General features: G+C 42.8%; 1 protein-coding gene across 7 annotated transcripts in view; it reads left to right on the top strand.

Annotated features, from left to right (window-relative positions):
* Tbc1d14 (TBC1 domain family member 14) overlaps positions 1 to 12,076 on the top strand; it is a 108,171-nt gene that overhangs the window by 28,072 nt on the left and 68,023 nt on the right. The window contains exon 1 of one of the 7 annotated variants that reach the window (XM_040746990.1): positions 9,096 to 9,264. The exons of the other annotated variants lie outside the window; for them this stretch is intronic. Coding sequence (XP_040602924.1) covers positions 9,230 to 9,264 — 35 coding nt within the window. The 5' untranslated portion in view covers positions 9,096 to 9,229. Of the gene's footprint in view, positions 1 to 9,095; positions 9,265 to 12,076 lie in introns of those variants that run through there. 7 annotated transcript variants of the gene reach the window in all.

Genomic DNA, 12,076 nt, shown 5'->3' with positions numbered 1-12,076 from the left:
GACAATAACTCAGTAAATGCTTGTCAAGCAAAAGATCTGAATTTAGACACCACACATTTCCACATACAGTCTTCATCCAAGGACCCAGCTCTATAGTGGGCAGTACCTACTTGCCACACTTAAGATCCCATTTTGCCTGTGTAGTCTGAGTGCATTCTGGAGAGTGGTGGTACACTTGCTGCCATACTGTAGGTACCATGGGGGAGAGAAAGCAGGTGTTAGGGAATATGGGGGTGAGAAAACTGAAAAGGTTGTGTCTAGACAGGGTGTTTGGCAACTGGGGCTTGCTGAGCAGGTGACATTCAAGTAAAGATTTTAGTTTGGGGTAAAGGAGAGTGCTCTCCATGGATATCATTGCAGGGACAGAGTTTCTAAGACTGGTGGGACTTGCCTCATTTATTACATGTCTGTCTTGTAGTTGTTCAGGACCTGTGTCAGCTGGTCCCAGACCCCCATGACAGTTTGTACTCGTTTAGCAAATTTGCTCCTTTTGGTTGTCTGGAGTCTGCTTTGCAGAGTCTGGCCCTGTGCTGCCCAGTGTACTAGCCAATAGTTAAAGCTACTTAGAATAACTTCAAATGGAAAATTGAGCTCCTCAGCCTTACTAGCCACATTCAGGCACTCAGTAGCCATGTGGGAGTCAGCGACTGCTGCATTGAATGGCTCAGATGGGTACATTGCCATTGCAGTCTGTTGCCAGCCTACTGTAGAGGACAACCTGCGACTTTATTTTTAAACGTGTTCCTTTGATGTATAACAGCAAAACAGAGTGGCTGTTTAACTAGCACACCATAATAAAGGGGGTGAAGCTAACAGAAGCCTACAGAGAGCACCATGCACAGGGCCAGGGCCATGCTGACATTGCTCTTGACCTTCGAGCCATCTCTAGCACCTGTGTATAGGAGTAAAGCTTCTCTTTGTACGCAGCAAAGCTTTGGATGTCATTCTCCTTTCGTACCTACTATGATTTTTCTTTGTTTCCTTACAGACTTTTTACAAGTTTTAAACATTAAAAAACAAAGTGAAGTAGACTAGTGCTGGGATCTGCCTCAGAGGTAGTGACATGCTTAGTTGGGTCCCATGCTCAGTTCTGCAAAAATAAAACAACAGTATCAGCTAAAACCATAGGCTTCTTCTATGGTTTGGTGTCCTACATTTTAGCTTAGACAAGACAGTTTCTTACATAATTAAAACTTGTTGATATGCTTATTAACAATGTCTTTGTGGTCTTCCACCCTATGAATCATTTACTTGCCCAACAATAAGGAAGTGGTCTTTGTTTCTGCCATGTGTACTACAGCTTGCTTGGTCTGCATTTTAGATGATGAAATGGGGGATTGGCTCACAGGGCTTCTTTATGACCATTGTCCCTGACTGCTGATCAGCTCCCCCACCTCTCCCTGCTGAGATCATAGTGCTGTATGCCAGGAGCCTTTTTTTTTTAACCCCTCCCCCCTTGGAGGAAGTTTCTAGGCTCTCCTAGCAATGGCCAGTGGCTGCTGGAATTTGTCATGGCTTTGGCTTCTACTTAGTCTGATATGGGTTTGGAGAGGACTTTTCTCGGGTGTACCTTGAACCTTCTCTTTTTCTTATAGACTCTGGCTCCAGTGCTCTGGTTCATACTTCCTGCTTCTGCCTGAGGTACTCCCTCCCTTCTACTCCTTCTGTCTCTGCCCAGTTACAGCTTGTTTTTTGAGATACTTTCTTAGTGTACTCTTGGCTGTCCTGAAATTTGCTCTGTAGTTCAGATTGGCCCCGAACTCATAGAAATCCACCTACCTCTGCCTTCCAAGTGCTGGAATTAAAAGTGTGTGCCCCTACTGCAGGACTAATTGCAGCATTCTTAAGGGCCAACATAACGGACACCCTTCTCTGAAGCTTCTCCAAAGCAGAGGTAACTGCTATAGAGTACTGTATTCTTTCCTGTCTCCTACAGGTCACTATATACTGGAATTGTCACTCTGTCTACCCAACTCATGCAGGCCCACTGTAGTCTAGTATTACCATATAGCCCCTGCTTTTTCTGTGAACTCCCCAAGGACTGGGTCTGGGTCTTAGTCATTTCTGATCTCAGTTCCTCCCAGCTACTGTTCTATTAGTCTTGGAACATCAACAGCACATAGTGGCTTCACCTCTACCGTATAGACTCTTGTTTCTGGATTTTAATCCTGTGGTAGGAGATACTCTACGGTTTGATGTTTGCTGTATGAGGGAAAACAAGGGATCTGCTGGCTTATGGGGAAAGTGGCCCAGATTTGCTGGGGGACAGAGGGATGACACATTGGGTTTTAGAAACCCATTGGGTTAGGAATCTGCATCTATCTTGGATCAGTGAGCTAAAAGAATCTAAGATACTAGACAGCTCACATTGTACTACAGGGCAGGGCTTGCTGTTTTACTTTGCTTTGGCGAGTAGAAATGAGGCATAGATTTAAAGCAAAGTCTAAAGATAACCATAAATAGTAAGTTATCTTAAATGCATACAGAGTAAAACATCAATTAAAGAAGTAAGAAGCTTTTATTGGTTAAAGAGCAAAGTTCTCAGCACAATAGATGTGTCAGGGGACATGTTAATAAAAAGTTGAGCTTGCCATGCGTTGGTGGCAAACACCTTCAATCCCAGCACTTGAGAGGCAGAGGCAGGCGGATATTTGTGAGTTCGAGGCCAGCCTGGTCTAGTGAGTTTCAGGACAGGCTCCAAAACAATACAGAGAAACCCTGTCTCAAAAACAAAAAACAAAAACAAAACAAAAACCAAAATGTTCAGCTGGAGATATAGCTCAGTGACTGAACATGTGTTTACTATGTGGAGGCCCTAGATTCAGTCCTCAACACTGAAAAAGAAAAATAAATATGAAAATTCCTATTTGTTGAGAAAAAGCACCCAAGTCCCACTCCCAGAGGTTAGACTTAACTGGTTTTGGGTGAGATGTGTGCATCAGAACTTGTAAGCACTCCTGAAGCAATTCTGGAATGTAGTACAAGCAAGGCCAGCTTTCAAGTATGGGCTGTGCTTGGAGAGTGCTTCCCTCTGCTGCACACCTCAGGCAGGTAGTTTCCACATTGCCTTCTCTTTGGGGAAAGTCATCCCTTAGGGTATAAATAGTGTGCCGCCCAGTGGTAAGCTGCTTGGAGAAGGGGACCTAATCTTGTGGTTATCAGTGATTACTCCTAGTGTGTGTGGCATAGTGCCTAGGACATAAGTTGATTCAAAATGCATTTTTTGAATGAAAAAAATAATTTATATCAATATGTTTCATATTAAATGAGATGAGATGCTTGGTCTTATGTAACTAATCAGTTGTTCTCTGGTTGGGAACCGAGTGGTATCATCACTATTCTGTGAATGAAGGCTGCAAGGGATCATTTCTGCCCAGAGTCAGGCAGGCTAGGCAGCTGTGGTTTGAGTCCCTATCATAGGAATAGTTTCTACTTCAGTAGACTTTTCTTTTCTCCTTAAGATTTCTAGTACTAAAGGAGCATAGTCCTCTTATGGCTCTCTTGAGATTGTTGCAATTCCAAGATTACTTATGATTACCATGTGGACAAACTGTTCACTATTGACCTTTCTTTTCCCTCATTTTCTTAGTATTCAGTTGGAAATTAGGAATAGACTGTGTTTTCTTTCTTTTTTTGGGGGTGGGGAGTTTTTGAGGCAGGGTTTCTCTGTGGCTTTGGAGGCTGTCCTGGAACTACCTCTTGTAGACCAGGCTGGTCTCAAACTCACAGAGATCTGCCTGCCTCTGCCTCCCAAGTGCTGGGATTGAAGGCGTGTGCCACCACTGCCTGACTTAGACTGTGTTTTCTTAGTAAAGTACATTTTATATTAATTTACATAGATACCTCATGCTGCCTCCTTCTTTCAGATTTAGTTTGATTTTTTAAAATTGTGTGTAGGTGTGTGTGTCTGCATGTGTACATGGAGGCCCCTGGAGTGGAGTTACAGAAGGTTATAAGCTGTGCTGTGTAGGTGCTGGGAACTGAACTTGGGTCCTCTGGGAGAGCAGCAAATGTTCTTAATGGCTGATCATCTTTCTAGCACCTTTGCTCTGCTTTCTTTCTCTCTTCATAAAAATATAAGTTGATATGAGAGAGTGGAGCCCCTGCTTAATTTTTCCTTCCTGTATTTACATATTAGGGAGTGTTTAGAAGAGATTGGGAAGTTGTGGGTAGGAAAAATACAGGCCTTTTGGGATCTGTGACCTTCTGTGGAGACTTGCAAAGGAGTCATTTCAGGGTTAGATTAATGAGTTATTGAGCAGGTTTTATGCCAGGCCTCAGGATACAGAGACCGCATAGGAAGGCCCTCACCATGTAGTGGGAGGTAGACTTGTAGGAACTAGAATCCTGGGCCTGTCAGGTGTCTCAGCAGGTTTAGGCACTTGTCTCCTGCCAAGCCTGATGACCTGGACCTACATAGTGGTCCTTTAATCTCCACATGTGATTGGAAAAAAACCAAAAAAAAAAAAAAACAAAAATATTTCCTATAAAAAGGAAAGAAAGAGAAAGAAACTAGAATCCATGCTTCCAGCTCTCCTTGGAAAAGAGTGGTGATAGTGGTTTAGGAAAACAGGAGGGGCTGTGTTGGGAGGGACTTCCAGCCAGGCTGTAGAGGTGGTAGAGCTGAATCCACTTTGTTAAAGTTGTGTGTGCAGCCAAGCACACGGATCTTAGGCATTGAGTGTGAGCACCCTCATGTGAATGCCACTGGATTAGCAGCCTGCAGAAGCCTCTTTGGGGGGGGGCTTCCCTGACAATACCTGTCTTGTAGGTGTCCAGTAGTTTTAGCTAAATGGAGTAACATGGTTTGTACTCCTGGATCTGGCCTCCTTTGCTGTCACTGTGTGATCCTGTGAGTGGTCCTTTGCCGAGTTTCAGCACTGAAAGGTGATGCCGATAATAATACTTTTGTGCCTGTACTTTGAGGCACACTTACCTGGGCAGAATCTCAGTCCGCTTTGTCCCTGCCAAGCCTCTTCCTAGTGTGTATACAGCACTTCACACTTCACTGACTCTGTTGGCCATCAGCTTGGTCAGCAGCCTCTTTAGACATAGGTATTGGCAATTTTGTTTCCTTTGTTCATCTTGGTGACAAGATAGGGCTGTACAGGTTTTAATTTGAATTTTTGTTTTAATGATAGGCTGTATATTTTTATATTGTATTTGACACTTGTAATTTCTCTTTTTGTGGTTTCTGTTTGTTGTTTATTGTTTTTCCTATGAAGCTGGGAGGAATTTAGACCTTATGCTTGTTGAGCATCTCTGGGCTATATCTCCATAAAATTGGTTTATAGATACATTTTGTATATTCAGGATAAGTATCCCTTTTCTGATACATGTGCCACAAATACCATGTCCTTCTCTGTGACTTTTTTTTTTACATACTGCTTAGTATGTTGCTCACATTGATCTCAAATTCCTAGATTCAAGTGTTCTTCCCTAGTGCTTGGGAGTAAATGTATACACTACCACACCCAGCTCATAGCTTATGTTTTAATTTTCCTAATATTTGTTATGTTTTGTTTTCTATGTAGCAAAAATATTTTAGGCTATAACTAAGTCTACATCTATGTGAGTGGCCTGGTACCTGCCAAGGGTTCTCTCCTGCTTGTTCTTCTCTGGCATTGCCTTGGCTGGCCTTGGTGCTTTACATTTCCATGGCAATTTTATAGTTTGGCAGTTTTCCTTTTTAAAACATTCTCCAGGTTTTGTTTGGGATTTTATTGACATTATAAATCAATGAAGACTATTCTTGAATGTGTTAATTTCTCCATAAGTTTAGTTTTTTTTATTTCTTTAAGCTTAGTTTTAAAAATGTAAAGGTCTTATCTTTCTTTCAATAAATGTATTCCAAAAATAGGCTAGCGAAATGCCTCAAGAGATAAAGGCACCTGCTGCTAAGCCTGACAGCCTGAGTCCCACCCCCAGGACCCCATGATAGAAGGAGATACCAACCTTCTACAGTTGTTCTCAGGCCTTCACTTGCATGCTGTGGCATATGCTTCCCATAATACATAAATAAACATTTAATTAAAAATATTCCAAGATACTATTTGTGGTAGTCTTATACGATATAGTTGTGACTCTGGGTAGTGTTGATTTTTTTTGTTTGTTTTTGAGATAGGGTTTCTCTGTGTAGCCCTGGCTGTCACTCTGTAGACCAGGCTGGCTTCCAACTTGCAGAGATGGGCCTGCCTCTGCCTCCTGAGTTCTGGGATTTAAGGTGTACACCACCACCACCAGGCTCATAGTATTAGTTTTAATGTATATAGTTTGAGTTTATTTTTAAACCCTTTTGGATTTTTTTTCTGTAGACAGTAACCATTGTCTTTGCATGAACTTGTTTCTTTTCCATCTGCTACTTCTCATCTTGTTTGCTTGCCTTAAATTGCTTACTTACCCTTTCCACACGGTATTACATTGAAGTGGTGATAGCAGAATCCCTGCCTGGGTCCTGATCTCTGAGAGTGTGGTCCATATTGCTATAGGATATCTTTGGTCAGATGTGTGGCTTTCTAATAGATACCTTTTCCTTTTTGTGTGTTTTTTTTAATTTTTGTTTTTACATCACAAAATTTCCCCTCCCTCTTCTCTTCGAAGTTTCTCCCCCTCCCCACCCTCTCCACTCTCCCCTGAACATTCCTTTTTACTCCTTGTTTTAAGGTCTTAAAAAATCATGCCTGTCTTACACTTTATTGGATGGTCATTCTCCATCTGTTACTGGCTATGTTTTCTCCTTTAGCTTTTTTTTTTTTTTTGCAGTGGGGTGGGAATATCATTGTATTTTTCTAATGATTTAATATTCTTAGGACAATTCGTTTATGATACTTTATATTTGATAATGTTTTGGTTTGAATTTTTCTCTATTCGTGAGAATATGGGCTATGTTTTCCTTTTTGTTTTGGTATCAAAAACCTCATATGATGTATGCTCTTTCTGTGTTTTCAGTCTCTATAATTTTCTCTGGGACTGGTTGGATGGCTCAGCTGGTAGGTAGTTGCCACTAAGCATGATGACCTTTGTTCAGTCCCAGGGACCCCCCTTCCCCCACAGTGATGAGAGAAGTTGTCCTCTGAGGTTCACAGGCATGCTGTAGCAAATACACCTCCCCTCCACACACACAATACACAAAAATATAATAAAAAAGGTATTTTTCCTTTGGTGGTTGAATCTATGAATATGTTAAAACACATTGACCTATATGCCCCCAGAGTCAGCTTTACTGTATCTGAATTCCATAATAAAAATACTTCAGTGTAGTGTAGGGTACTTTTAAACATGTGTTCATACCCCACTCCCAAACTTTATATCAAATGTCCCTCGGAGGGACAGCAGAAAGTCCTTGAGCACTTCCTACCCCTTTCTTCTCCTTCACTACAGACTGAACCTAGGGCTCTGTGTGGTCTAGTCAGGTGTTCTGTCACTCAGTTGTTTTTCTTAGTAAATGATGCCAGTGAATTTGTTTTTTGAGTGATCTAATAAGTTCTTGGGATGAGCTTTGGAAAGGAGAAAGACTAAGAAAGACTTGTTTTTTAGTGTCTGTATTTCTTCTTTCCATGTTTGGAAGACTATCAGGGAGGCCATCTGAACCTGGAATTTTCTTTGTGTGTTTTTAAGTTACAGAGTTAACATTTTTTATTGTCCTAAATTATGTAAACTAAAACTACAGAAGGCTGAGAAAGTTAGAGACAGGAGGCTGTGGGCTTTGTACTGCAGGGGAACAGAAGGCTCCTCCTATCTCCTTCCTTCCCCTCCTCTTCCTTTCCACAGTGTATCAAATGACATTGCTTTCCTTGGAGTCACCACCTCCTTGTCCCAGAGAAGGTCACTGTTCAGCAAATGTTCTACGGTAGCTACAGACAGGATTTCTCTGTTAAGTGGTGGTAAAGGTGACAACTGCCGGTGGAGGGGCTTTTACTGGATGATGGTTGGCATGTGGTTTGATGACAGCCCCTAGGAGAACCAACCTGTAATAACTATTGGTGGGCTTAGAGCTGATCTCTTAATGAACATGAATTGTTAGATCTTTCTTGTTCTTGAGCCAGCATCTCACTATGTATCCTGGAACTCTCTGTATAGTTCAGGTTGACCTCAAATACTCGTCTCTCCTGCCCTAGCTTCTGGAGTGCTGAGTTTATGACTTATCACACTTAGGGTTTTTTTTTTTAAAGACAGGGTCTCAGTTGCCCAGGCTCATAAATTTATATATAGCCAAGGATGACCTTGAACTTCTGATCCTTCTGTTGTCACCTGTTGTTTTGTTTTGTTTTGTTTTTTGAGACAGAGTTTCTCGTGTAACGGCTCTGACTGTCCTTGAACTTGCTTTGTAGACCAAGCTGGCTTTGAACTCACAGATATCTGCTTGCCTCTGCCTCCCTAGTGCTGGGATTAAAGGCCACCATGCCCGGCCTGTTGTTAATGCTGGAATTATGGGATTGTGCCATCATGCCAGGTTGATTGATGCTAGAGATCAAACCCAGGGCTTCCAGAATGCTAGGCAAGCAATTGAGTTATATCCTTAGCCCTAACCTGTTTATTATTTTTTTAAAGATCTATCTAATTTTAATTTGTGTGTGCATGTGTGTGTGCCGTAAGATGTCAGTTTTCCTGGAGCTGGAGTTGAGGAACCGAAGTCAAGTCCTCTAGAAGAGCAGGAAGTTCTTTTAACCACTGAGTCATTTCTCTAGCTTCTGTTTTATTTTTTTTTTAAAGCAGTATCTGTATTTGTGAATGAGAGAGAATTCTGCCAGTGGTGGTTTTCAAGTGAGTGTTTGGACAGTGAGTCACATGATATGGTCCACTTACATACTTAACACTTTCATGTCTCCTCCACGCAGCACAAGTAGTCACAGGTGTTGTTTGGACAGCAATTTGTACAGTGCTGTTGTACTTCTAAGTGAAGTAGCAGTGGGGTTTATGATCAGGAGGTGGCCAGTCCTGTACTGTTTGATTTGTATTGGAGCTATGTTCTGGCCTGGGGACCTATGCACTCAGGCTTTGCTGCCCCACTTTGCCTGCCTTCTCTGCCTCCACCCTCCCTGTGACTGGTAAGGTGCCCCACCCCTTCCCTTCCAGCTGATCGGCTCCTTCCTGCAAGCCTTCACCGTTTGGAACAGGTAGAAGGAGGACACTGTGATGTGGCCCTGACATTGTGGCTTGCCAGGTATGTGTCACCAGATTCAAAGCATCTGCGGCTGGTCCCTGAGAGCTGTGTGGTCACAGTAGAATCATGGCTGTTTCCCCTGTGCTCCTGTTCATGGACAGGTGAGTGGCTGTTATGCCTCTCTAGCTTGGGTAACTGGAGACAGCCAGAGCAGAGTCTTTTTCACTGTAGTGGAGGATTTGATGCCCTTGATATGTTAGGGAAGTGTCCTTGGGTGGCCCAGTTTAAAACAGACATAACCGCTTGTGTTTAGGAAGGATATGGGGGTTGGAGCTCTCTGAGACAGTGTTAGTGCTGGCCACTAACCCCCATCCCTTCACCAACACTCACCCCTGATCATGAACAGGCTCTCTTTTACTTTGTTTCTGTGTAGTTGTGGGATTGCTGAGGAAAATGGGTAGCAGCCTTGTGGCTGTTGAAGTGGTTCTTTGTTTCCTTGCTTTCTCAAAGCAAGGCTAGAGGCAACTGTAGATGCACATACATTCAGGTTTTGAGGGTAGAAAACACTGATGAGCTGGAGAGGATCATCTATGTTCTTTCTTTCTGTGTCTCTTTAGGTCAGTGGTTCCTATTCTTCTTAATGCTGCCACCCTTTAATACAGTTCTTCATGTTGTAGCAATCCCCAAACATAAAATTGTTTTATTGATACTTCATAACTATAATTTTACTATAGTTATGAATTGTAATGTAAATATTGATATGCAGGCTATATGATAGTTCACACCTGTGAAAGGGTTGTTCAACACCCTTACCTCTACTGAGGGGGTCTTGACCCACAGGTTAAGAACCACTGTTCTTGCTGCTTCTTTGCCCTTTGCCTCTTTGTGTTTATTTGGTGGCTGGGTACTGGGAGGGGAATGTAAAATGCATGAGAAATGTCTGGTTCAGCTTTAGGTGGCAGGAAAGTGACCTATGACAGGCAGCTGTGACTAGGGAGTGGGCCAGCAGCTCTTTTGGAGAGGAGTACTGCAGTTCAGCTTTGTATTCTGATGTCATGAACCAAAGGAGGGAAAGAATAAGGCGTGATGGCTGACTCTAATAGCAAGCTGCATGCCCCTCAGACGTGCAGTACTCAAGGGTGGAGACCTTTAGCTTCACTTCCTTGATACCTCAGCAGAGTTTTAGAAATCCCTCAGGAGTGTCTGGCTGGTTGAACCTGCTCCACTAGGGCAAGGACGGTCATCTACCCACTCAGCCAGCCTCCTCCTCCAACACCTCATCCTAGTTCCATGCAGCTGGATGTCTCTTGGACTGCTCCAGATCCTAGCTTCCTCTATTGCAAGTGTACAGTAGTAATCCGCCTGTAACCCTTATAAAAATTCCTTGGCTAAGACTTTTATTTTTTATTTTTAAGACAGTCTTGTGTAGCCTAAGTTGTCCCCAAACTTATGTGTAGTCAAATGTGACTTTAAATTTCTGGTCATTTTGTTTCTACCTTCTGAATATTGGAATTACAGGCATGTACCGATGCACTTGTTTTATGCTGTGCTAGGAATGGAACTTCGTATGCAAGGACTCTGCCCACTGAACTATGTCCTTGGAGCCTGAACAAGCATGTTGTATATATCTAGAACCTATTCTGGGCACTACAGATGAATCAGTGAGTGGCAGAGGTACTGTGCAGCCTTGGAAGCTTTATACCTGGTGAAGAAACACATTAGACAACACATTAGGTTGATGTGTCCCTGTGCTCTCTGTGACTGCCTTCTGAGAGGGCAGAGTGTCTTGTCAGTGAGCATTCATATTGCTTTAAAGTCATCTTTTGATTTTAGCATATCCCAAAAGTTAATGGGGGATAAGTGTAACAATATTTGTGAAGCCAGCTCATATTTAACAATAGGGCACGAACTTTGGCTCTAGTGCTTTCTGGAGTCTCCTTGGCTGCTGACATGCTCCAGGCTTCACAGGCCAGAGTGCTGAGACTGAATATGGGACAATGTTAATGGTTCTTAGCCTCTAGAACCTCTCATTTATCTCTAATTTTGTGTTCATAGTTAATTTTAAGAAGATTCTTAAAAAATCTTCTGTCTAAACTATCAAACCTTAGAGTCTCTAAACCTTGGATCAGCTCCTCCCTGAAAAAAAGATGATGGAAATGCTGGTGTTGGCCATTCGATAAAATGTTGGGGGCAGTGCTGGATGATACAGACCAAAAGCATCCTAGAGAAGCCTGAAACCTAGGTGTGTGTGTGTGTGTGTGTGTGTGTGTGTGTGTGTGTGTGTGTGTGAGAGAGAGAGAGAGAGAGAGAGAGAGAGAGATTTCTAAAAAAAAAAAAAAAAAAGAATGTTCACCAGTACATCATGTTGAAGAACACTTTGTAGACAGAAAACAGGCCACTGGTGAGTCATCTTTGCCCATGACCTCTCAGCATCTCTAGCATGGAGCTACAAGTAAGTGTGGAACTCCGTGATTTGTCTATCATTCCACTTGGTTCTCACAGTGACTCAAGGATGAAGTTAGCCTTATCTTCATGTAGAATGAAGAGCATGGGAGTCCAGGGCTCTGAGATAGTGGTTGCTTGTCCTGGGCTTCTGCTCTGGAGGGGCAGAGCTGGCAGAATCAGCTGGTCTCCGTGTAGCTGCTTTGCTTCACTTCTGAGTTCTGTATGGGGACAGGAGTTTGTTCCCGCTGTTCACCTGTCTTGATGTAGATTGGGAATACCAGTGTGTTGCTGGGTTCAGGATTGGGGCTTTTCTTACCAGGAAGACGGTTTCTTTTTACCCCTTGATTCTGCAAATAGGTGGTCCAAGAGTGAGGGGAGTGCACAAAAGAGGTGGACAGTGAGCAAGCTGCTTTACCAGTCTCCCCCTTTCCTGTTTTTACTTAGAAGTTGAACAGAACTGGAGAATGTTTCCCACTCTGCTGAGAGGAGTCAGCCATTCATCATGTGCACTGAGAGAAAACCTAGACT

Source organism: Mesocricetus auratus, unplaced genomic scaffold (assembly GCF_017639785.1).
Source record: "Mesocricetus auratus isolate SY011 unplaced genomic scaffold, BCM_Maur_2.0 Super-Scaffold_100006, whole genome shotgun sequence".
Classification (NCBI taxonomy): domain Eukaryota; kingdom Metazoa; phylum Chordata; class Mammalia; order Rodentia; family Cricetidae; genus Mesocricetus; species Mesocricetus auratus.
This window is presented reverse-complemented; position numbering and strand designations above follow the sequence as displayed.